Source organism: Meira miltonrushii (genome assembly GCF_003144205.1).
Source record: "Meira miltonrushii strain MCA 3882 unplaced genomic scaffold FA14scaffold_3, whole genome shotgun sequence".
Lineage (NCBI taxonomy): Eukaryota > Fungi > Basidiomycota > Exobasidiomycetes > Exobasidiales > Brachybasidiaceae > Meira > Meira miltonrushii.
This window is the reverse complement of record NW_020289945.1, coordinates 2,480,476-2,504,924: the sequence shown is the minus strand read 5'-3', so window position 1 is coordinate 2,504,924 and position 24,449 is coordinate 2,480,476. Positions and strand designations below refer to the sequence as shown.

Genomic DNA, 24,449 nt, shown 5'->3' with positions numbered 1-24,449 from the left:
GGATCCGTTTATGAATCAATATTGACAGTCTCTCTTGATTTTTCACGCTAAAAATTACAACCGCACACACACACACGCATACTAAAATGAACCAAATGAAATGAATTGGAGTACCGATCGATTTATCCTTTTCTTTTTTTGGTGAAACCTCATCATTGAACACAAGCAAAGCCGCTCACTACCACATCAGATTGTTATGCTAGGGTGACAGAAATACAAAGACAGTAGGGCAAGGTTATATCATCATCCCACCTTATGGATTGACAAATCGTATCGTCTCAAACAAACCCCGCATATATCCAAGCTGTATAGCGGCCAACATGAAGGCTTTTCAGCGTTGGAGAAGTCAGCACAATGGCACAGGCGAGAGTAAGGACTCTGCAAGGCAACGTACCATATCATCAAAAGGCTTGGCAAGTTCCTCATCCACAGGAAATACAGGTTATACCGACCCGCAGGATGTACTATATCCAAGCAAGATAGGTACAAACGATCAATCCAAAAATGCTTCCATTCGACCGACACGTATACGAGAGAATTCCAATGGGAAAGATAGCACTGGCAAAAAGAGAGGATTTAAGAAAAGGCAATCTATGGGCGATCTACATCGCTCCAAGAGCGCAAATGGGAAAACAGAAAACGATACGTCAACGCCTCTTCTATCTTCGCCCAAGTCGCAAGGCGTAAGAATTCGATTAGATTCTTTGATGGGTAGAAAGGATACTTCCTCTTCTCCTGAGAAGACATCCAGCACAGTGAATGGAAAGGAAGATAAACATAATCCAGGACGATGGGCAGGCTCGGTTCGATCAGTCAATTCACCAAAGAGTAAAGGAGATACCGATTTACCTGCAGATATCGTTTCCATGCCAAAGATTTCCTCAAAACCAAGACAAGAACGAAAAGAGGACGCTCCTCTATTAGTCGTAAGCAGAGGCGATAACGGAAGTGCAAGTAGAAGCCCAATGCCAAAGAAAGCGGAACTACCTGAATCTACAACGCAGCCCTATGGCAAGCATGACCTGAGCAGAAACGGCAATATGAATGGTCATTCAAGCGCTTTTGCAATGAAAGAACAAGGTTCCAATCAACGAAAGCAGCACTCAAACGGAAAGAAGAAGCGTACTGGAGCAGATTTACCTCCTATTAATACAACAATCGGACAGAGCAATAGCCTTTCACCCCCGGCTTTTGATAAAGACGCTACTTTGCGAAATAGCAGGAGCAGCAGCGGCCTTCTTCAGTCTTCGCATGATACAGTGTATCACACACCTTCTCAGAGATCTTCAATCTCTTTTACAGATAATCAAATCGGTCAAGCTCCACAAGTGGACGATCGCGATATGTATGCTGCTTCCTCGACGCTCAAAACACAGTCATCCGCATTCTCTTTACGTCAATCCCGTGGCCGTATCAGTGGTCTCTTTAGCATAAAGAATCGAAGTACGCCGGGACTTACGACAAAGGAAGGATCAGAAAATTTCAGATATCCGTCTGTGAACGGGAACTCTGATGTACTTTCTTCGAGTGTCTCTATGCCTTCAACACAATCACGATCACAGAACCTGGCAAATGAACTTAATGATTTGGCAGTCGCATTCGAAGAAGGTCTCTTGGGCGATGACGAATACAGATTATTGCGTCAAGGCGTTTTTGATTCAATGATGAGGACGGGAGCGATGGAACTACCTCAGGAACGTACGATACGCTCATCACAGAATCTAGTGTCCTCTGAACATATGGCTGCCGAGCATTCCACGCTGGCGGCACCTTCCTTAATTTCAAAGAGATCTGGTAAGAGCAATGCGATGTCGTTGTTTCGAAGAAGTTCTCAAAGGTCTCAACTTCCCGATTCAGCTTCAGGTGCATTACCGAGTAGCAGAAGCATGGTTGGTAGCATGGCAAGTTTTGGAACTCGGAATAATGCGCAAATGAAAGCAGCTTTGCAAGATCAATACTCTCAGGAGAGAAGGGCACGCACATTACGTAGCGTGGCAGGCATCAGCAGGGAAATTGATCCTTCTCCATCTCACAATGGAGATTCAGCAAGTCGGATAGGAAATAGTGCCCAATCGGGTATCACGCAATTCTCCCTAGGCGGTTTAAGTATTACAAGTGGAAATGCATTATTGGGAAGGGATTATGCCGATAAGAGCAGTGCAGAGATTGAAGCCGAGATTGCGGTTGTTGAAGCAGAAGGAAAAAGACTTTTGGACAACTTCAAGACGTTAGAATTACACGCAGTAGGAAGGTATGATCTAACATTTGAACAAATTCGTCAAATTGTTCGATCTGCCGAAGATATGTCGCCTGGTTCGACACCCGCCGATATGCGTGATGGATTCATTGTTGTATCTTCAAGTGAAGAAAATATACCAATGTCACCCAATGGATCCAAATCGGGCGGCAATACAAATATGTTTTCCAAACGAAGACAATCAAGCTCTTCTTCTAATGGCTCAACGTCACCTTCGATTGCTACACAATCTGCTCGACCGATCCGACCTCGCGTTGCTCAACATCCACCTTCTTCGTTCAAAGGTAGAGATCCACATAAGCAATTCAGTGGAGCCAATTCTCCTGAACGACAGAAAGCACTCTTGGCATCGGATGAAAACGATGAATCATCTTCGCAAAATCTCAAGAGAGAATTAATCGAAATTCATAAAAGAAGGGCAGACGTTGTGAAAAAGTATGATGATCGTTTAGCATTTTTGAGAAGTGCTATGCGAAGTGCAAAAATTCGAGAAGGATTACGATGAAAGCGAAAGAAGGTTATTATTTTGCTAAGTCAAATGCTTGACTGTATTTTATATGAAACATCCTTTGTATTAATTATATTATTTGGACAAGTGATCTTCGATGAAATCAGCATTGACTATCAAAGAGTCATAAAAGTTTGTTCCCCTCAGTCAGACGCGGTTTAAGCTTAAGTAGAGAGCTACACCGGAAACGGAAAAAAAAGACAGCGCGTAAGGACAGTGCGAATTGCAGTGAAACGAAATTAAGAATCTTTTGTGTAACTTTCGTTCAAAACTCCATCTGTACGTGAAAGAGACCATAGCCAAGGGAACAAGGCGATCAATATGGCACCAAAAGTGGATACATCTGATCCACGTATTCAGAAGTTGTTAGAACAATTTGCAACGATTTCATTCACAGGTCAAAAGGCTAACGAGACTCTGAGAAATGCCAAAACCAGCGAAACACTTTCGACTTTGATTGAAAAGAATCAACTTGAAGGGAAAGGATTAGATGCAAAGAAAGGTCAATTGATCGTTTCTGCTGCTACTGTTGCACCTCCTTCGTTGGATCTCGAAAAACGATCGTACATCGTTCAGAGAATTTTGGACGGAAGCTTGGATTCTGCTGATCGAATCAGCGAAGCAGGAAAATATTTGGCAGGTGTCTCCGATGTCAAGAGTGTCAATAAGGCGGCCTTTGACCAAGCATGTGGTGTAGGTGAGTATTCGATGAGTATTTTACACAGAGGATGAGATATATCAAACAAACGCATGTATTAGAGCCGCAGGTGTTTCACTCGAAAGACCGAATGGCATCTACTATGATTCTGATGTTTATTCCCTTTTTGGGCAAATCTTGAATTGATTACTGACTTCATTGTTCTACCTTCTACAGGAGTTGTCGTTACGCCCGAACAGATGAGCAAAATCATTGGTGAACATATGAAAAAGGATGCCGCAAAAATTGAAGAGCAAAGATGGAACTCTCTAGCCCTGCTGATGGCCAACCTGAGAGGTGATCAAAGACTTCGGTGGGCCAATGCATTGGACATGAAGAACGGTGTAGAAAATGCTCTGGAGACAAAATTTGGACCAAAAAACAAACAACCTGCTCCCAGCAAGCCTGCCAAAGAAGCAAAAGCACCAAAAGAAAAGAAGAGAGCAGCTGATGCAGCTCCAGTTGAAGCAGATCCTAACGCGATGTTCAAAGAAGGATTCTTGTCAAAATTGCACAAGCCAGGAGGTAATCCACAAATCAAGCCTGAATTGAAAGAACAACATCTCAAAGCAACAGGAGGACGGGTGATGACACGATTCCCTCCTGAACCAAATGGCTTCTTGCACATCGGACACAGCAAGGCCATCGCTGTCGACTTTGGATTTGCTCGATACAACGGAGGATTGTGCTACTTACGATATGATGACACAAACCCAGAAGCAGAGGAAGAACAATATTTCAATAGCATTCTAGAAATGGTCAGATGGCTTGGATATGAGCCATTCAAGATTACATATAGCAGTGACTACTTTGACAGACTATACGAACTAGCCGTTGAGCTAATCAAGCGTGGCAAAGCATACGTCGATCATTCGACAGGTGAAGAAATTGCCCAAGGCAGAGGAGGAAAGGAACATGGACCTAGATTTGCGAACAAATATCGCGATAGGCCCATCGAAGAATCTTTGAAGGAGTTCGAAGATATGAAGAATGGCAAATACAAGCCCAACACTGCCACTTTGCGTATGAAACAAGATCTGTTAGGTAGCGGAAATCCTCAAATGTGGGATTTGATCGCTTACCGAGTTTTGGGCGCAAAGCACCATAGAACAGGCGACAAATGGTGCATCTACCCAACTTATGATTTCACTCACTGCTTGGTGGATAGTTTTGAAAATATCTCCCATTCGTTATGCACGACTGAATTCATCTTGAGCCGTGAAAGTTACGAATGGCTTTGTGATGCTGTGGAAGTCTACAAGCCACGTCAATACGAATTCGGTCGACTAAATCTGGAAGGAACAATCACGTCCAAGAGAAAGATTCTCAAACTGGTAAGAGAAGGGTATGTGCAAGATTGGGATGATCCAAGATTGTACACTTTGTTGGCTCTAAGAAGACGTGGTATTCCGCCAGGTGCTATCCTCAGCTTTGTGAATCAACTAGGTGTTACCACGGCCACAACTTCTATCGAAGGTCAAAGATTAGATCAAACCGTACGTCAATATCTCGATACGAGCACACCAAGATTGATGATGCTCTTGGAGCCAATCAAGATCGTCTTGGAAAATGTCGAGGACGACTTTTTCCTCGAATTGGAAAGACCTTTGCATCCTAAAGTGCCTTCTATGGGCAAAGCCAAAGTACCTTTCACCAAAGAAGTCTTTATCGATGCTTCTGATTTCCGTACGGAAGATTCTGCGGATTATTTCCGTTTAGCACCCGGAAAGACGGTCGGTTTGCTTAATGCACCCTTCCCTATCACATGTACCTCTTTCGTCAAATCTGCAGACGGAAAGGGAATCGATCATATCGTTTGCAGATATGAAGATCCATCAAAGAATGGTGATGCAAGCAAGAAGGCAAAGACATACATCCAATGGGTCGCCAAACATGCACCATCAAATTCACCTGTCATGATTGATGAAGTACGTCTGTTCCGACCTCTGTTCACAAGCTCAAATCCTGCTGCTGAGACAAATTATCTCGATCACATTGACCGTGATAGTTTGGATCGCACAAAGGGTGCAATGATCGAAGTCAGCTTCTGGAATGTGGCTCAAAAAGCTTTGGCTGATGCAAAAGCTGAAGCTGAGAAACGAACTGAAGAAGCAAAGACTGCAATCAAAGCAGCCGCAAGTGATGTCCCTGCATCCAAAGAGGCAGGTGACGCACACGCTGGTGATAGTGAAGGTGCACCCGATCGATCTTCTAAACAATTGTATGGCAATGAAGTGGTACGCTTCCAAGCTATGCGTATTGCTTACTTCTGCCTCGATAATCGCGATGCAGATCTAGAGGGCAAACGTGTCATCCTGAATCGTATTGTATCGTTAAAGGAAGATGCCGGCAAGAATTAGTATGACTCTCTCTCTTTCCCTCTACTTCATCGCTCTGGCACTGTATTTATGCACATCATAACGTCACTTTAACAATACCATCAGTTTGCACTCCTTACCCATTCGCCTGATCACACTGAACACTCAGACTTTTGTATTTTAACCAGATAAACTCATGAATTTTGAGGATATAGACCTAGCCGTTGTGCGGCGCAAAGTACAACGGACTGGGGCCAGTTTGAGCTTTTTTGAACGTCTCCTTGACGCTGGAATGAAGATCTTGAGGATCTATTCTCATTCTTCCCAATCAATGAAAAGCGATCAATATGCATATGAGTACAAAGTGTGTGTGTGTCGTTCGTAATGCGCCGATGATGGAAGAAATGATTGAATCTGTGTGTATGTGTGAAGTTTTATGCTGAAAGATTTTGAAGTGACAAAAGTTTGGTGTTCCGGTCGGATCGACATTGTCAACATTTAGAATCGGAGAGCAGTGAAGAACCAGCGGTTCTTTCCGCTTGCGTAACGTTCTTCGAACAATTTCTTAATTGTCTTCTTGGCATCTTCACGTTGGCTGGAAGATTCTTTGAATGTATCATGTTTGATAACACCCTTCAATTGTTCCAATTCCAAAGTGTAACGGGTTGGCATAACGTGATTGTAGTTGACGACCTTGATGAATGGCTTAACTTTGCTACGCTTTGCCAATTTCTTTGCACCCATTGATTTGGTGACCTTTAATGGGTAACGTTCAACACCGGCAACCAACAAATGAGGGAAAGCACGTTCGCGGTTTCCGTCATCGTATTGTTGGATAACGACGACCTTCTTTCCTGCTTGTCTTCCTTGGAGCAGGACACCAACTTTGCCGGGCTTGTAAATTTTGGTCATTGTCGATGATGATCTATTGTTGTGGAAAGATGGAAGTTGTCACAAGGAGTGAATTGGATTTTGTCACAAGCGGTAAAACTGCAAAGTCAAGGCTAAAGGCAGAACAAGAATAAGAAGTTCATGCATCCGTTGCCGCACACGCTCTCTCATTCGAACGCAGGCTCCAGTCTAGGCAGTGCTGCGTATGAATTAGTAGCATTTCTACACGCTTGGCTTAATTGTTACTATATTGAATAGAAACGCGCGTCGGCCGAACCGCAGTGTAATCAGAAAATAATAGAAAGCGTCAAAGTTCAATACAATCCATTCATCCAAACTTTCCGTTGAAAGCGCCGTGTGTCGCGACTGGCTTGCACGTGACGCCATTGCTCATGGCCACCTTAACTGCTCTCTACCATGATCAAGGACATCTTTACAAAATCACGTATATCGATAATATTGATGATGAAAGGATAATACAAAATGCAAATTGGTACATAATTCTGTGAGATTCGTAGGTCAAAAGACCTTTTGTCTTTATTGCGACAAATATGAGAAGCGGGAGGTTGGCTGAGTATAAAGTGGTATCAAAATAAGTTGCATAAATAGAAGAATAAAATGTATTCGGAGGTAAGAGGATATCGAACATCAAGCTCGACATACGGGTGAGTATACTTCTTGCAAAGCGCACATTCTCTCATTGACCTTCATCCATCTCCATATCATCAAAATCATGGGATGCTTGACGAAGAGGAGATGCACGAACGGGTATGTGGATAGAATGGGGATGAACATTGTCACCTCCACTGCCGTCCATATGATCGACATTGATGATAGGCACCATAAGATTTGAAGGATACGATTCTGGTTGCGAGACAAGGTCTTGAATCGGAGTAGAGTTCATGGTCATACGCGCTTCCGGATTTGGTTCAGCTTCCAAGATGGAGAGTAGGAAATCGAGATTCTCATATATAAGAGCACCACGAATATTGAGGACCTTGTCTTCATCATCCACTCCTTCTAATCCGAGGGCTGAGCGACCTGATGAAGTTCTTTCCATCTCAACGGCAGAATGGACGGATGTATTGCCTGTATTGTTTGTGGACGTGAATGGCCTGGGTGTACGTGGTTCGAACATATCTTCTTCGATGTTCATCTCGGTATCGGCTTGCAGATAACCTTCGTCCTCAGAAGCCAAAGCAGATTTGCCGTGGAATATCTTGTTACCACTTAACGATTGACTGCTTTCGCCACTTGGAAGATCAAATACGGGCAATTGATCCAGTTCAGACATTTCCACACCCAAAGAACATCTTCTTCCGACAGCTTGCAAAACGGGATGTTGTCGTAATTCGTTCAAATTTGGACGTGCTTCAGGATTTGATCGTAAAAGGCTTTTGATCACATTCACGAGAGAAATGCTAAATGCGCTCAAATCAACATCACTGAAATCGTCATTGCGAATCTTGTGCCATGGCTCTCCATTATCAGGCAAGATTACATCGCCTGCTGCTTCCAACATGACCAGACCTAGACTGAAAACATCTGCTGGCTTTCCGAATCCGCCACGAAGAATCTCAGGTGCGATGTATTCACGATCGCCTTCACGTTCTAGACTTTTCGGGGTATGGTTCAGCAGACTGGATGTCATCGCATCGGCATTCTTGAAGTCATCGTCTCCCATATTGGCTCCTTCCAAGATCGTCTTGGTATCAACCCGAGGCCATCTTGTTGCCAAGCCAAAGTCACCGATCTTCAACGTGGCAATCTCTGTGATGAAGATGTTTGCAGGTTTCAAGTCGAGATGTAATACTTGCATATCATGGATGAATCCTAATCCTTCACTTAGCTCCCGCAAAACTTTCCACAATCTAGCTTCATCCATCGATCCGCCCATGTTGGAAAAGTGTTGAAGGAAACTTGAGAAATCCACACAAGGGCATAATTCCGTTTGGATGTACAAATGACCGGCTTCTTCCCATGCATCAAAAAAGGCAACGATGTTCAAATGACCGCCATCTTTGCCGAGGTATCGCAAAATGTCCACTTCTTCCAACTTCCGTAAACGATCTCTAGGTCCAGTGTAAGGCTTCTTTGCTCTCTTTACAGCATAGAGCACACCATCTTGTTTATCCTCCACCTTGTCTACTTGACTAAATTCACCTTGACCAAGGGTACCCTGAACGGTGAAACGAGAAGTGAAATGAGAAGGACGATTACGAGAAGCTGTTAATCCAAGTCTGCGAACAGGAGCACCTTTTTGGATCATCTTTGGCGGAACACTTCCACTCTTGTGCCAACTTTCCCTTCTTGCTTCATTAGCACGACGACGATGAGATGGCGAAGGCGTAGAAACAAGTTGTGCTGCTTCGTACCACTTAATCGTTGCCGAATTGCGCGTTGGTGTTGCTGGCGTGACATCATAGATTGTTGGCTGAACGGTCAAAGAAGCAGACTGCTCGGAAGTAGGTCCAAATGAACTCTTTCTCTGTAATCCGATCGGTGGTCTGCTCAACGAAAGCGGTCTTGTCATCACTTTTGCACGTAAAGATTCTTCATTTGCACGCGATTGATTTGGCAAAGATTGTCGCATCAATACTTTTCGAACGTCAATGTCGCCATCAGGAGAAAGAGAAGATGGTGTGGCATCATTTGAGCTGTTCTGCTCCCGATCATGACCAAGCATCTTCTTTGATGGATCCCGGGTAACAGCTTCTAACATGGACATTGGCGAACCAGTGCTAGCATGCGAAACAGAGTTCAAGCCTAAAGTTGGACTTTCACAATCTTGCTTCAAGAGAGGCGAATCCCCTCCATACGTACTACCACCGCTGCTCGAATCGTTACCGTCATTGCTTGATGGCGAAAGTGTCATACCCAAGCGAGATCGATGATTATTTGCCTTGTGAGCTGACGTGCCTAATGTTTGACCTAATCCTCCAAATGCACCCATTGGTCGTTTCATCGGGGTATCTGGCATTACCGATGTTGCTGAAGAAGCAGATGCGGCTGCTTTGTGTGCATTGGCAGCTGCAACTACATCACGAAGTCCCAAAGAGGCGGCCATACTTCCAGATGATTGATAAGCTGAAGGCACACCTGAGCCAACGTTGTAGTTCAATTTGGCCGGTAGAGGTGGCAGTGTTTCACCTGTCAAAGGATCCAAATTGGCCAAACTTGGTCTTGTCCGCTTTGATGCCAATCCGGTCGACATGAATGCAGTTTGCAAAGGAACAACATTCTTGTAGTTCTGTGGAGTCAAATATGGCGCAGTGGTACCCTCAACAGCAAGTGAAGAAGATGATAAGGAAGATCTTTTGTGAGAGTTACGATTCTCGCGTACAGGGCTCGTCAATCCTTCCGGTACACTTGCAGCTGTTCTGAATGACCTATGCACATCCGGCGTACTCTCTGTTGATGATGGAGCATCGCTGAAATGAGCTTCGTTTGCCAAAGAAGATCGAACACGAGCACTGCTGAAAGAGAGGTTACCGACATCATTGCTTGTACTGGTATCCGAGGCAGACCTTCGAGCAGCTGCTTGTTTAGAAGGCGAAGGTTGCATAGCATCCTCCCTCAAATGACTACCGGCAAAGTGCTTAGCCGCCATACGTTTCTCCGATCCTAATCCAGGTGCCGGACTTTGCATTGCAACACCGCTATCGTCAAATGCGAATCTACTTGGAGAATCTATACTATGTTCTGGATCACTACTCAGTCGAGCTAGACCGTTCAATGACGTTCGTCGTCCGGCCATAATTGAAGCAGCACTTGGAGTACCTACTTTCTTGTTACCAAGAACCATATTTGCAGACGACATTGCCTCTCTCCAAGGGCTTAAGGAACCAATAGATCGTCGCTTAGCATCTTTGCTAGTCTTGATTACATCTTCGGAAGAATCAAATGCATCGCCCCGATTGATGGAAGAAGAGCTTGCCGAGCCAAACAATGTACCTTCCTCCGATCCAGGTGGAGCCGCGATTGGTGAAGCAGTAGAGAAATTCCTACCTCGCAAAGATGATGAGGATGATCCTTGAACGCGTGCACGACGTTTGCTGGGTGTCTTGTACGGTGAAACATTACCTGGCGAACGAGTTTGATTGACTTCAAACTTCGAAGAAGCAGACGTAGCGACCGAGGAAGCGATTGAATGTGTGGAACCCGATTCACGTATGGAAGATGTAGTCGCTGAACGTGCCATACTCTCGCCTCCGGTCATATCGTTCATCAAGCCCATCGGATGTGTTTGTCCTCTAGTATGCGTAGCAGAAATGCTACGAATACCACTCATCCTTCTGCAGGAGAAGCTAACGCCTGGACGTAAAGTGTTCATTTCCTCATCAGATTCTGCGCCCGAATCACATTCGTCCGATGCATCTCCATCATTTGCCATCAGACTCCAATCCACAGCAGGAGAAGGGGACGGAGGCGAAGAACTTCCAAGATGCTGTGTTTGCATGGTATGCAAATCTATCCCTTTCGCTGTATTGGACTGCTTACTCGGTGTTGTTGCAATTCTACGTCGGCGAGGCTGGAAAGTGGCGTCAATAGAAGATCCATCTGATGTTTTTGATCTTTGATGTCGTGATTGTTCTGGGCTTCCTTGAGATGGGAATTGCTGGACCCTGTAATCTTGTTGTGCGGATGCAATAGGCATCGCTATGCTTTCTTGTGCCTGTTCCTGCTCATCGGCGTCTGTTGAATACAGATGTTTGTGTAATGCCACAGTTCTGCGGAGGTTGCTCTTATTCGAAGGTTGGATGGGAGTACGTGAGCTTGATGCTGAGCCTGATCCTTCACTTTCACCATTCATCACAACATCACGTTGTGCTTCTTCGATTTGTTGTCTGATCTTGGCTGGTGCATTGCTCGGTATACAAAGACTTGAGCCGTTCAAAGGTGACAATGGACCAAAAGCTTTTGACCTTGGAAGTAAGTTGGGATAATGATGATGTTTCTTAGATGTCTCTGTTAGTGGAAATTCGATCGGAATAGCCGGATGAGCAAAAGGTGATTCGTTGACGTGTTTTGCACTTGGCAATCGTGCCGGAGGTGTCATGCTCATCTTTGTTTCGAATGATCTTTCGAACCCTAGCCCAATCGTGGATGCCATCCTTCTTGCAGTCTTTCCACGCCTTCTAGGTGAAGGTATGGATGGATCCTCCATGTGTAGAGCTGCTTGATGAAATGCCGCCATCTTTGCCTTGAGAGTAGTTTCTCTCTCTATGTGTTGCCCTGCTAATTAGAGAGTGGCAAAAGAATGGCTGAGCCAGCAGCAAAGTCGAGAATGTTGTCGATAAGATGGTGATGGCAATGTGTGTAAGATGGATGAATAGAATGTGAATGAAAGCCAATCTGTAACACTCGAGTGCTCTAGCCCCCCTCTCTCTTATTTTTCTCTCTTTAAGCGGTGGAGGAAAAATGAAAAAAGCGTGTAGAGAGCGTGTTGCTTTTTTTTCTTGACGCGAAATCGGGGTACAAGCCGAGAGGAGAGAAAAGCGCGCGTTTTGGGGGGGGTGTTGACTTGAGCAACTTTACCCTGTTCAACGTTTTGTTGTTGTTATGATCTGTATGAGAATGAGGAGGAGGAGAATGATAATGATAGCAATTATCGTTAGTGACTTTTGTCAAATCTTTATCGATGAGGTAAGGATCGCTGACACCAAAAGTTGAAACCCAAATAAACAACAGTATGCATATCTTTAATGTTTGATAGTATTGGCATGCAGGGGAAAGTCCTCCCAATTTTCAAGGAAACAATGAAGCCCAAAAGACAAAACTTACCAAAACGATTCGGCCTTGAGTATGTGTGTGTGTGCTTAGAGTGATTTCCGTTGATCTGGAGTAGGGAATATAATCTTTGAGTAGCGTATGAATAAGGATGCAGTCATTCAGTCCATTTGCGAACGGGGAATGGCATGTATGTAAGAAGAAGAGAGTTGTAAAAAGGATGCACTTTTACAGTCAACTCAATTTCCCGGGTCCTTAGCTTGTCCTTAAAGCATAAGGATGTATGTGTGCCCTCCTTGTGTGTGTGTGTGTGTGTGTTGTTGTTGTGTTGCAGAAATAGAAGCACAGAAAACTACTCATACATAAATCACTCTCCGCCCCTGCGTAAATGCGCATACATGCAACAGACACTAAATGCGTTCGCGTGGCGCGTCTTTTGGTGTTGTTGTTTGCAAGTGTTGGAGTTGAGCCAAATCATACTGCTGTTCTGCTTTCATTCCTTATGATTTCATTCATGTTTGTGTGCTTACCTCTTGATCCACTCATTCATACAAAAATGCATATTGAATAAGGTTCAATCTAGGTAGTGCATCGAAACATACATACAATCATTTACACTAATTCTCCCCCTCGAAAAAGAAGCATTCATTGTACTTTAAGCACACAGAAGGTTGAACTGGAAAGAAGCGCGTCGCGTCGTGATCCTATCACGTGGATTTACCTGCATCTGGGAAAGACAAGGAGTTCCTTTAGTGTTAGGTTGATGGCCTCCTCACTCACTCACTTCCGCTGCAGGGTTGAACGGGAGCACTCTATTGCAATGTTCACTACATAAGCTTCCTTTTGGTTTTGTTGACCAGATTTGGAAATTAAGCAAGAGAGATAAAAATGATACAAGTCTTTAAAATCTGTGAGTTAAGTTTTAATCTTTTTGTCAGAAGGCTAAAAGAGAAAGGAGATGGTAAACATTTCAGTTCCAACAACATGCAGGGTCCATAGAATATAACTCACCTCATTCGAAGATGCTGGAACTGCAGCACCGAACCTTTCAGCACGTTTACGTTTCTTCTCTTCTTCAACCGGATCCAAAGCAACAACTGGTGGTGCAGCAACAGATTTCTGCATAATCGTCGGGAAGATGTAATTAGCCGATGATCAACAACCTCAACGATCTTCCTAGAATACTCACCTTTTCAGCATTCTTGGCTGGCTTTCCAGAAGCTTGACCATTACCGTTCTTTTCTGCTTTGGCTTCTTTTCTGTTCTTCTTTCCACCTTTTAGTTCTCCATCTAAAGCATCTATCGAAACAACAGATTCTTCCTGTAATCCAAACTTTTGAATTCTTTGAATCTTAGCATCAACTTCATCAGTCGGCATTCCAAATTTGATAGCTCTTGCTTTCCTCTTTTCTAGTTCTGCAATCACTTCTGCTTTTTGTGTTTCTGCATCTTTTTCCGGAACAGGTGCAGGTGCACTTTCAGTCGTTGTAGTTGGTGCTGGTGCGGCTGCTGGTGTTGGTTTGGCTGATGGAACTGTGGCTGCTGGTGCTGTTGAAAGTGATTGTGGTGCCTCTGCTGTTTCTCTGTGTGGATGAAATAAGAGATGAGCATCACTAATCTCACATACTTCTGTCCATTGCACTCACCCTAATAGATCCTCTTCATCTGCTGCTCCAGCTCCTCCTCCGTTCAAAGATGCAGTTGCAGAGGGGTTCTCCAATAACCTCTTAATCAATTCTGCCTTTGTTCCTGATTGTGGTAAAGCTGCATCTCCTAATAGCTTTTTCAAGTCTACCACTTTTAGTGCTTGCAATTGTGCTTCCATCTTGATAAAGAGAGTGTTGGGATGATGATGATGATGTATGATTGAAACGCGTGCGAATAATTAAAGCGCGTAATGCAGCAGAAGAAGGCAGACTAAAAAAAAGATACTTCTCCGCAAGCACGGACCTTTTTCTGTTTAACAACTTTAGATCCTTCCTCTCTACCATCACGAGTTCAAATGCTGGCATGAATGTCGAACGTGAAGCAAGATGATTCGATATCGTTCCAAAAGCGAGTTGATAGCTATGAACCGATAGCATCGGCCAACAGGCTCAACATCGCAATGGTGTCTGACTTTTTCTATCCAAACGTAGGCGGAGTGGAAGGACACATTTATGCATTAAGTCAACATCTAATGAAAAGAGGTCATAAAGTGATCGTGATCACGCATGCATACCAACCTGATCGTTCAAACGTTCGTCATCTTTCTTCAGGTTTAAAGGTTTATCATGTCCCCTATCGTGTGATCGCACGTCAAGATACATTACCAAACTTTTTCGCCTTTTTTCCTATCCTACGTTCGATTCTCATTCGTGAAAATATTCAAATCATTCATGCTCATCAAGCGCTAAGTTCGATGGGATTGGAAGCGCTCTTACATGGACGTACGATGGGTTTGCGAACGGTTTTTACCGATCATAGTCTTTTTGGATTTGCGGATACGGCTTCCATCTTGACAAACAAATTATTGCACTTTTTCTTGTCGGATATCGACCATGTGATTTGCGTAAGTCATACAGCAAAAGAGAACACAGTCTTAAGGGCCAACATCAAAGACCCGTCAAAGGTCTTTGTCATCCCGAACGCCATCGTGTCTGAACAATTTACACCAAGGACAGAAATTGTTGAGAAAGCAAAAGACAAGATCACGATAGTGCTTTTGAGTCGACTCATGTATCGGAAAGGGATAGATCTGTTGGTAGGAGCCATACCCAGACTATGCGAACAACATCCAGAGATATCATTTATCATTGGCGGTGACGGTCCAAAGAGGATAGAGCTAGAGCAGGTTCGTGAACAATATGCATTGTATGATCGAGTAGAACTTTGCGGAGCGATTCGTCAAGGAAACGTTCGAGATCATTTGATTAAAGGTGATATCTTTCTAAATACTTCTTTAACGGAAGCTTTTGGAACGGGAATCATTGAAGCTGCAAGTTGTGGCTTATTTGTCGTTTCAACTCGTGTTGGTGGGATACCCGAAGTTTTACCGCCGCATATGATTCGATTGGCCAAACCTGAAGAGGATGACATCGTTGATGTTGTTCATGATGCTATCGAGTACGTCAAAACAGGTAGGCATGATCCGCAAATGCATCATGAAACCGTACAAAAGATGTACTCTTGGTCAGATGTGGCTGAACGAGTAGAAAAAGTTTATTCATCAGCACAAAAACAAGAGATACCTTCATTCATTGAACGGCTAATGCTCTATCGTACCGTTGGTCCGATCGCAGGCATCATCTTTTGCATCATCGCCACTGTTGACGTTCTCTTTCATTCGCTTCTCAATATTCTCGTCCCGGTTGAAACGATCGATATCATACCCAATGCAACAGTCTAATTTCCCTTTCATTTCTTCAACATTGTACAATGAAACACACGTCCGTCATCATCCATGTACTTCCATCCTTCAAATACTTAATCGTTAGGCAGTCAAGAACACTGTTCAAGTAGGGCCTTTCGCCCATTAGCGATGTGGTTTTTTTCTGCTCAAAAATCAGGGTATATAAGCCCCAATTTTTTTTTTTTTTGAATTTTTCCTTCCTCCCTACCAACACATTTCATCTTTTCTATCATCACTTCCAATAATCCTTTCGTCATCTTCTGACTTTTCTTACACCATTTTCTCATTCCACATACGTTAATCTTTTTCTGACATGCCTCCCAAACGTAAGGCAAGCCAATCAACTCAAAACATTCCAAGAAAGAATGCACGTCGCTCATACCCTCATCGACAAAAAACTCTCACTCTACGTCAAGCAGGTACTTCAAGCTCGGAGCCTATTAACCTTCGTGTTAAAGGTGGTATCATAAAAAAAAATCAAATATATCTAAAGAGAATATACCAGAGGATTTAGCTATTTTCCCTATCGAGTTTTCCAGCGATAAAGATAAGAAAGCCGAGTCTAGTAGACAGGGAGGTCTAAGTATTATTCAAAAGAAAGCTGCTACCAACGATGGCGATAGTTCAGTAGAGCAAACCGATACTGGTGATCACGACGATTTAAGCATTACTGAAAAGAAAGCTGATACCAACGATAGCGACAGTTCAGTGGAGCAAACCGATACTGGCGATCACGACGATTCAAGCATTGCTGAAAAGAAAGCTGATACCAACGATGGCGACAATTCAGTGGAGCAACCCGAAGCTGGTAATCATAGAGATGCAAGTATTGTTGAAAAAAAATGGCTGGTACCAACGATGGTGACAATTCAGTGGAGCAATCCAAAGCTGGTGAACAGGGAGATTCAAGTACCGTAGAAAGATATGCTGGTACCAGCGATGGTGACGATTCAATGGAGCAACTCGAAGCTGGTGAGCAGGGAGAATTGCATGATACAATCAAGATAATCTGAACAAATTTCTAAAAACCCAAATTGTTCGTGGATGTCTATATAAAATCCATAAAGGTAATCTAAATTTACAGCGTGTGCATTGAATGGGTTTTATTTCATCATATTTTCTCGACAATTCTACTTTCAACTTCTCTTCTTCCTCTCTAGTACGGCGTTGGTGCTGGAGAATGCGTCGGATGATAGTATTGCTGCGGTTGATTTGGCGGTGTGAAATGTTGTGAAGGTGCAGATGATAAACCATGTGGCTGACCTTGCTGTTGTGCACCAATGTCCGGATGCATGCCCGGATTTTGATAACCATATTGACCCATCTGCTGTGGTTGTGGTTGAGGAGGATGTGCATAATGATTCACAGGACTGTGACCAGCATACTCCGAAGGCTTTGTACCTGGTGGAGGTGGTGGATAATGAGCCATATGTGTGCTCGACATTGATGGTACCATCCCACCCGCCTGTGGTGCATAACCCTGTTGAGGTGCATAGCCATTATAGTGTACCTCTTGAAGCGGTTGTTGAGGAGGATAGCTCACTTGACCGCTATATGCTTGCGGGTGAACTTGCTGTTGTTGGGGAGGCACACCATTTTGAGGAGATGGATTTGAGTGTGATTGACCAGGCATTTGAGTATATTGCTGTTGAGGTGGTTGTTGATAATTTGGACTAGTTTGTGCAGGTGGAGCGCCATAGTATGCACCTCCAGGTAATCCTTGTCCAGCTTGAGCATAAGGAGCGGGAGATGGCGTACTAATTCCCGGACCAGGTGTTGGCGTTGTGGATGGCAAAGGTCTGCCAGAAGGTTTTGGAGGTGAAGTTGAGCTACTTGCATTTGGCATCACTTGCGGTTGACCAATGTACGAAGCAGGTGCTGGAGGATACTGGACATTGTTGCTTTGATAAGGTAGAGGAGATGGAGCACGACCCTCATTCAGATTTTGTTGAGTCGACTGACCTGTTGGAATAGTGGGCAAGGCATGATATCCACCAGGCGTATGCGTTCGTGGAAGTGGCGGTTGAGGAGCCTGCTGAGCGCCAGGAATACCTGGTGAAGAAGGTCTGAAAGACATACTTTGTGAAGGCACCAGATGCGAAGCTGACTGTTGCTGATGGACAGGCGTAGAGTTGTAAGCTGCCGTAGGGGGTGCAGGATACGGCGAAGAAGTGGCATAAATCGCACTTGAAGGCGGTGCAGGAGAAGTGGGTGGTTGGTAAGGTTGTTGATACACTTCTTGTTGTGGTTGAGGTGGTGGTGCACCGTATGCGTAGTGCTGGCTGCCAGCTTGTCCAGGCATAGTAGGAGGTGCTTGAGTCAACACTTGACGGCCAAATTGATCGATGCTCAGACTTGGTGGTATGCCTGTAGGTGAGGTGACGATTGACTGACCATAACTCGCACTTTGAGGATGATAAGGAGGATATTGTGTCAAGTTTTGACTTGAAGCAGCTGTAGGAATCATTCCCGGTTGCTGTTGAATTTGCTCTGCTGTGCTTGGACCTTGTGGGATGTGACCCATGGATATAGACGACATCGATCCTACAAGCTCATCCATTCCACCTCCTACCTCACTCACACTTCCGCCGCCATGCCCTGGTCGAATAGTGGAAACAGAAGTCGAATGCGGCAATTGACTGTACGTACTACTGCCAGACATTTGTTGACTTTGTCTTCGTAAATTCTCCTGCATACGTTGGGCGACGATGGTTGAAGGAGCTGCGTCAGGTAATCTGTGCCCGTAAAATTGTGCACTAGGCGATGGTGTAATCGTTGCAGCACTGTCTGACCTTTGATGACCATCTTGAAAGCTCGAAGGAGTTGACGAAGGTGCTGGACTTCTCTCACGTTGGATATGAGGAGGAGCATAAGGAGGCGTATACGAATCAATCTGTGCTAAAGAAGCACTGGGCCGCAATGCTGATGGCACACTTTCTGATCCTGCTATACTTCCAAATTGTGCATGAGAGTGAGAGGAAGTCATTCCCGAAGTATTCTGACCACGCCTGGACTGTTGAGCTGGCATTGCCGATAATTGCGATGAGCTTGCACTACCCGCACCACGCATGAACCCGGACGGAATAGGAGCATGACCTGAACTTTGCTTTTCCGGTGGCCGAGGTGCAAATTCGGATTCATCAAAGTCTTCCGAGAATGTTCCTGCACCTCCATATGTTGTATTTGCTCCAACGTAAGGTTTGGGAGTCTTTTTTGGTTTCGGAGGTGCGGCAGAAGAATAGAAAGTGAGTTCCAAGTATACTTCTCCAGCATAACGATCTTTAGCTTTGATCGTGACCCATTCATCAAATTCACCACTTCGCAATGTATCCGTCAAATCCACAAAACCTTCTCCGATGAATTCGGGCTCTTTGTTATCGTCTGCATAACACGATACCCGTAAGGTTTTACCACTCTTGTCCTTCTTCCTTCCTGCAGACGATAATGTCGATGCTTGTGAGATTGATCCATTTTCATCTGCGCTCTTTTTGCGTAATTGATCTTCCATATCCTCAAAGATTTCGAAATGCAATTGTTCATCCCATGTTGGATGTTGTCCTCCTCTTTTGTCTGGCTTTGTCTTTTGTTGTTCTGTGCCCATTTGAAGAACGCAATATGGATCCTGTTTTCCGATGGAGCGTTTGTTTGGCAAGTTCTTCGCTTTTAGAACAACGCATACCAGCGTACCACGATGATTAGGTTCCTTCTTTGTACTCATCTTGGCAGCATATATCGCAGGAGTGCGAATGAAGTGAGCCTTTAATGTTGCTTTGGTGGTGGTGAATCGTTCACCCCTCTATGATTCTTGCACTTCTGTTCTGTTTGCTGTTGTTGTATATCACAAATTTATTTACAAGGTGATGTGATGGTTGACAAACACACTTGAGCGAGCATTCCAAATGAGTGTGCATGATGTTGTTCGCAAGTCAGGCAGACAGGCAGTCTTTTTGCCGAAACGTGTTGAGTTTTTGACCGTGCTCAGATAAACACTTTTTTTGCATTCAGTCGAGCTGCTGCTTGTTGTTGATGTTATGTTATTTACGCGTCGGAGTACATGGGTAAAGCTGTGTACGCTTGCTTAATTTAGCTCCTAAAAGAAAGTTGGCTGCTTAAATTGTTGCTTAAATTGTTAAGACTTAAAAAAAGAAGAAACAAAGCTCCACTTCCAAGTAAACTTTCTTTCTCTTCTACAATTGGCAAAGTGAAGGTGATGGCAAAGAAGAACCTAAAAAATGCACTTCGAGCTCATGAAGCAAAAAAGACCCAAGCTTTGAAAGAGGAAAAGGTCAAAGAAGCAGCACAACGAAAGGCAGCGAGTATAAAGAATGCAGCAGGTACCAACAAGAAAAGGAAGAAGGATGTCGGACCAAATGATCAGGAGGAAAAGGAGATTAAGAGAAGCGTGGAAGACACGGCTTCGGACAAGAATAAAGGACCGCGAGTAAAGATGTTTCAAGCAGATGAAACGATCTTGTTGGTCGGAGAAGGAAACTTCTCGTTTACCAAATCGCTTCTTCAATCTCCGCATAATCATTCTCCTTCGCATATAGTCGCAACTGCCTTTGACAATGAACAGCAATGCTACCAAAAGTACCCAGATGCTGAGAAGAACGTCAAAGAGATTCGCTCGATTGCCGGACGGCAAGATATCGTGTTGTTCGGAGTAGATGCAGGGAACTTGTTAGCCCATAAAGGACTTCAAAAGGCCACAAAATCGATCAAATCAAACACTTTCCCTGCAAGCTGGAATAAGGTTGTGTTCAACTTTCCGCACATCGGTGCAGGACATAAAGATGAATCAAGAAATGTACTTGCAAATCAGCTTTTGTTGATCCGATTCTTGGTAAGTGCTGCACCACTGTTGAATTCAGGTCAGCCTCCTCTTTACGTTCAAAAACAACTCGGGAAGTCTCAACCACAAAAGAGAAAGCGTGTGGATGAAGAGCAAGACGATGATGAGATTGAAGGTGAATTTGAAGCAGATCATGATTACGAGAACGACTTCTCCGATACGAACGATGAAGAGGGTAGAGAACTACCTTTGAAGACATCAAGCGCAGTACAACCGACTATTGTTCGTCCATTGCCATATGCTGGCAGTATTCTGGTAACTCTACGAGATTGCAAACCATACACATTGTGGGATGTAGCCACATTAGCAAAAAGGGTTTCATCTGTTTGGCAAACGATTATGCAAAGCGCTCCTTCCCCTGGAAAGGGTATTCGAATGCCTTCCAAGGAGGATATAAATCTTATTTCAAAAATAATCGAATCAAGCAATTCGTATACATCGACTGCTAGGAAGAACAGTGACGGTAGAAAAGGGTATTTGATTTGGCAGAGTTTTGCATTTGATCCCAAGGACTGGCCTTGTTATGCACATAGAAGGACAATCGGATGGAAAGAAGGCGTGAGTAAAGCTGAAAACGAAGAAATTTTGAGAGGCAACCATGACGATGAACAACGTGCTCCTTGTCGTACATGGCAATTCGGTCTGGCTGGATGAGAATCTGTATCATTGTAATATAGTGTAATTCTATCGCATGTTTAATCGTATTTCCCATTGTTCCTGTATGTCGTTTAGTGAAACGTGAGATAAAGCCGTCGCCACGCCAGCTGACCACTTTCGCTTAAGGTGTACATCTCGAGTTGAAGACGATCCAAACAATTTGGTGAAAATAAATTTTTATAAGTTTAAGATATGGATGTCAAACGTACTTTCGATTTTGTATTGTTGTTTTGCTGACCTTAGATAGCTTTTAAGGATGCGGGTTCTTTGATTGTCGGCCATATTTCTGTGATTGAGGGGATTTTTACTGCACAAAAACAATAAGTTGAAATTGAAATCTCAAAATCTTAATAAATAATAAAATAATTCTCGTAATTTGATTTTATGTTTGTAAAGCATCCAGATGTTTTTTATACGTCTTTGGATATCCTCATGTACATCTAGGGTCTACTGGGATTTCTTGAAGTACTATTACCATTGATCTTACTTGTTATACCGCAAATTGTTGAGGAAAGATAAAATTGTTTATTATTAGCACTCGGAAATTAATTAGGAGACACGATGAAATAGCAAACTTGAAGCCTGCTTTAGTATCTTTGAAGAGAAAGAAAGCTCTATCTACTTCATTGCATTTATACGAGGGGCAAAATATTATATCAGATCGAAAGATTATAACGTCACGGGTCGATTGACAAAAAAATTAAGGACATATCCGAAGTTGATTGGAGATGAATTCGTTGTGGCCGTAAACGCGTGTTGGCAGGCTTGAAAAGGGAGAAAAATAGTCAAAAAATCTTTCCATCCCCGGGGTCGAACCGGGTCTTTTACCGTGTGAAGATAACGTGCTAACCGGTACACCAGACGGAACTGTAAAACCGCTGTGTCAAGATGAATAATTCAATTCAGGTGGGCGCAGAAAGCATATATGAATACTGTTGACAGATTTGAGAAATAAAGACTTTTTTTCGCTAGCCTTTGTTTCTATTCTAGCGTATCCTTGGTCGTTTCTGTTTTATACCATCCCAGTCGTGATTGATGCCAGCCACACAAATACTCAGACTCTCTTCAGCAGCTTCTTGATGGTTTACTGGATTAGATCCTTCATCGAGACACAATTCGTTACTCAGGTTATTGTTTGAGAAAGAGCCGAGTATGAACTGATCTTCACCCATGTTTGCGTTACGCTGCAAACCGCTTCCGTTGATCGGATGTTCAAACGCGTGAAGTGAAGTTTAAATTAACCGCTAAAGAGAAAAAGAAAAGGTGGGGAAAAAGAATTAAGCATTCATTCATTACCACCATCAAAGAATAGGATGTGTCAAATTGTAAGATGAAAACATGAGACAGACGGAAAAACAAAAGAAACCAAAAAGAGTTTACAGATATTTGGAGGGCTTCTTAAGCGAACAAGAAAGGGCAGAACACGAAGCAGAATCAGAAGCAGCTGAATTAGAATCACATCTACAAAGTGAACAAAGTGACGGAGGTCCTTCTCAAAAAGGAAAAAGGGTAAAAGTAGCAAAAGCTTGTCTGTTTTGCAAACGCAGTCATATGTCTTGCGAAGATCAAAGGCCATGCACCAGATGTATTGCAAGAGGGATCGGTGATCGATGTTGTGATACAGAAGCAGAAGCATCAGCCAATATCGCAAATCACACTAACGGAGAGAACGGGCCACATTCAAACCCTGTCTTTGGACTGACACCTGATCGAAATCAGTCGATTCAGCATCAGCATCCCAGCATACGAAGAGATAGCATGTTAAGCAACAATTTAACAAACCCTTCACCAGCCTCAATACGCGAAAACGATCTGCTAGGTACAGCAACTGCAGCAATGGAGGAGATTTCTCCTACTTTTGACGACATCATGTCATTCTTGGGTACTATGGATGCCGCCACGACAGCTTGGGGTCCTGTTCCAACGCAATTGCAGGGCAACACACCTTTGCAAGATTTGCATAATACTAATTGGACGCCAGTCGGTGTTGCATCATCATTCTCGCCTTCAACCGCAACGCAAGCTGGAATCAATAACAATACTATACGATCTCCGAACCAGCCTCTGGCAGTCACGCCAAGTCCGGCAACATCAACGAATAGACCGAAAGCTGTCTCCTCGATGGACATTGCTAAAACGCTTACGGAAAGAAGTAAGCCGTTTATATCCGGTCATACAGCTGAATACAATGCCGAAATTGCGAGATTCCAACATCCGAAGCCTTGGCAGAACGTTTTAGCCCCTGACTTTACAGCTTCAGGTAGCTTGGAAGAGAGTATTACGAGACCATATCAATATGCATACGGCTATACACGCATTGAAAGATGGATTCGATCGCCACTTTCGGGATGGAATGAAAGATCAGTGGAGACGGTGCAATCAGTGCTAGACCAGGTACGACCATTATTCAGAAATCGATGGGGACGTTTGACAGATTTGCAGCTTGTTCAACATGAGGAACGATATATGTCCATCGTTGATCATTATCGAAGGAACGTGTGCGAAGCAGTGCCTATGCCAATGGTAATCATTCGAAGGACATGTGAGATCGTATGTGCAAATCTAGCATTTGCAAAACTATGCGATACGGAAGTGGAAGCTTTTGACTCGGGTAGAATATGTCTTTATCAATTATTGGAAGAAGACTTTATGGTCAACCTTTTCGAAAGATATGCAGATGTGTTTATGCGTAAGGCTGAAACGCCCATAAGGCTGGAAGGCGAATTGAAATTTGCTTGTACATCTAAACGAGAAGCTGATGTGACTCCAAACGGAGACAGACAACCAATCACGACAAACAAGAACACAATCGTCACAGATGATCATAATGGAATCGCTTGGGATATTCGACATATCCGTGCTCGCGTTCATTTATCAATGGAACCTATCATGGATGAATATGATTTGCCTTTATGTATCGTTTGTACACTTATACCTCTGTCTTTGTCAAATAGGGATCCAGGAGTACCTTCTGGAAATGCTTAAATTGTATCATATCATGTATTACTCACCCTATCGTGCGAAATTGCATGTGTGTGCAGCGCCACCTTTATTTAAGCCCTGATCATACGCCAAGCGCTGAGCCCAAGGAGCAGTGCAGGCAAGACGCATACACCAATGGTCATGCATAAATTCAACAGCCGCGTAT

The 24,449-nt window shown here is 43.8% G+C and overlaps 9 protein-coding genes and 1 non-coding gene across 10 annotated transcripts; 5 read left to right on the top strand and 5 right to left on the bottom strand.

Annotated features, from left to right (window-relative positions):
* Positions 1-3,043: 3,043 nt before the first annotated feature.
* FA14DRAFT_136827 (glutaminyl-tRNA synthetase) lies at positions 3,044-5,920 on the top strand. Its single transcript, XM_025497027.1, has 2 exons — positions 3,044-3,462; positions 3,640-5,920. The coding sequence occupies exons 1-2, from the start codon at positions 3,087-3,089 to the stop codon at positions 5,820-5,822; spliced, it is 2,559 nt and encodes an 852-aa protein (XP_025354495.1). The 5' UTR covers positions 3,044-3,086; the 3' UTR covers positions 5,823-5,920.
* A 240-nt stretch (positions 5,921-6,160) lies between these two features.
* Positions 6,161-6,692, bottom strand: FA14DRAFT_173894 (60S ribosomal protein L27-B; the record flags this gene model as incomplete). The annotated part of the gene is made up of 1 exon (XM_025500506.1): positions 6,161-6,692. One exon carries the CDS (start codon positions 6,690-6,692, stop codon positions 6,279-6,281), a length of 414 nt encoding a protein of 137 aa, XP_025354494.1. The 3' UTR covers positions 6,161-6,278.
* Positions 6,693-7,986: 1,294 nt separating this feature from the next.
* On the bottom strand, positions 7,987-8,940 carry FA14DRAFT_124836 (kinase-like protein; the record flags this gene model as incomplete). Its single annotated transcript, XM_025496666.1, has 2 exons — positions 7,987-8,334; positions 8,389-8,940. Coding segments are annotated over 2 exons (900 nt in total), but the record flags the coding sequence as incomplete, so codon positions are not given.
* A 4,042-nt stretch (positions 8,941-12,982) lies between these two features.
* On the bottom strand, positions 12,983-14,256 carry FA14DRAFT_191266 (uncharacterized protein). The gene is made up of 4 exons (XM_025501851.1): positions 14,048-14,256; positions 13,591-13,984; positions 13,413-13,520; positions 12,983-13,343 (listed from the first exon to the last, which is right to left on the bottom strand). The coding sequence occupies exons 1-4, from the start codon at positions 14,224-14,226 to the stop codon at positions 13,317-13,319; spliced, it is 708 nt and encodes a 235-aa protein (XP_025354492.1). The 5' UTR covers positions 14,227-14,256; the 3' UTR covers positions 12,983-13,316.
* A 252-nt stretch (positions 14,257-14,508) lies between these two features.
* FA14DRAFT_165246 (UDP-Glycosyltransferase/glycogen phosphorylase) lies at positions 14,509-15,789 on the top strand (the record flags this gene model as incomplete). The annotated part of the gene is made up of 1 exon (XM_025499945.1): positions 14,509-15,789. One exon carries the CDS (start codon positions 14,509-14,511, stop codon positions 15,787-15,789), a length of 1,281 nt encoding a protein of 426 aa, XP_025354491.1.
* Positions 15,790-16,105: 316 nt separating this feature from the next.
* On the top strand, positions 16,106-16,805 carry FA14DRAFT_156851 (uncharacterized protein; the record flags this gene model as incomplete). The annotated part of the gene is made up of 3 exons (XM_025497861.1): positions 16,106-16,253; positions 16,298-16,618; positions 16,666-16,805. The coding sequence occupies 3 exons, from the start codon at positions 16,106-16,108 to the stop codon at positions 16,803-16,805; spliced, it is 609 nt and encodes a 202-aa protein (XP_025354490.1).
* Positions 16,806-16,876: 71 nt separating this feature from the next.
* On the bottom strand, positions 16,877-19,869 carry FA14DRAFT_70137 (uncharacterized protein). Its single transcript, XM_025502720.1, has one exon. It carries the CDS (start codon positions 19,508-19,510, stop codon positions 16,949-16,951), a length of 2,562 nt encoding a protein of 853 aa, XP_025354489.1. The 5' UTR covers positions 19,511-19,869; the 3' UTR covers positions 16,877-16,948.
* A 91-nt stretch (positions 19,870-19,960) lies between these two features.
* Positions 19,961-21,363, top strand: FA14DRAFT_161675 (uncharacterized protein; the record flags this gene model as incomplete). The annotated part of the gene is made up of 1 exon (XM_025499230.1): positions 19,961-21,363. A coding segment is annotated over one exon (1,251 nt), but the record flags the coding sequence as incomplete, so codon positions are not given.
* A 733-nt stretch (positions 21,364-22,096) lies between these two features.
* On the bottom strand, positions 22,097-22,168 carry FA14DRAFT_t28. Its single transcript has one exon. It is a non-coding gene; the product is annotated as a tRNA-Val (tRNA).
* A 471-nt stretch (positions 22,169-22,639) lies between these two features.
* FA14DRAFT_180811 (uncharacterized protein) lies at positions 22,640-24,286 on the top strand (the record flags this gene model as incomplete). The annotated part of the gene is made up of 1 exon (XM_025501040.1): positions 22,640-24,286. The coding sequence occupies one exon, from the start codon at positions 22,640-22,642 to the stop codon at positions 24,284-24,286; it is 1,647 nt and encodes a 548-aa protein (XP_025354487.1).
* Positions 24,287-24,449: the final 163 nt, after the last annotated feature.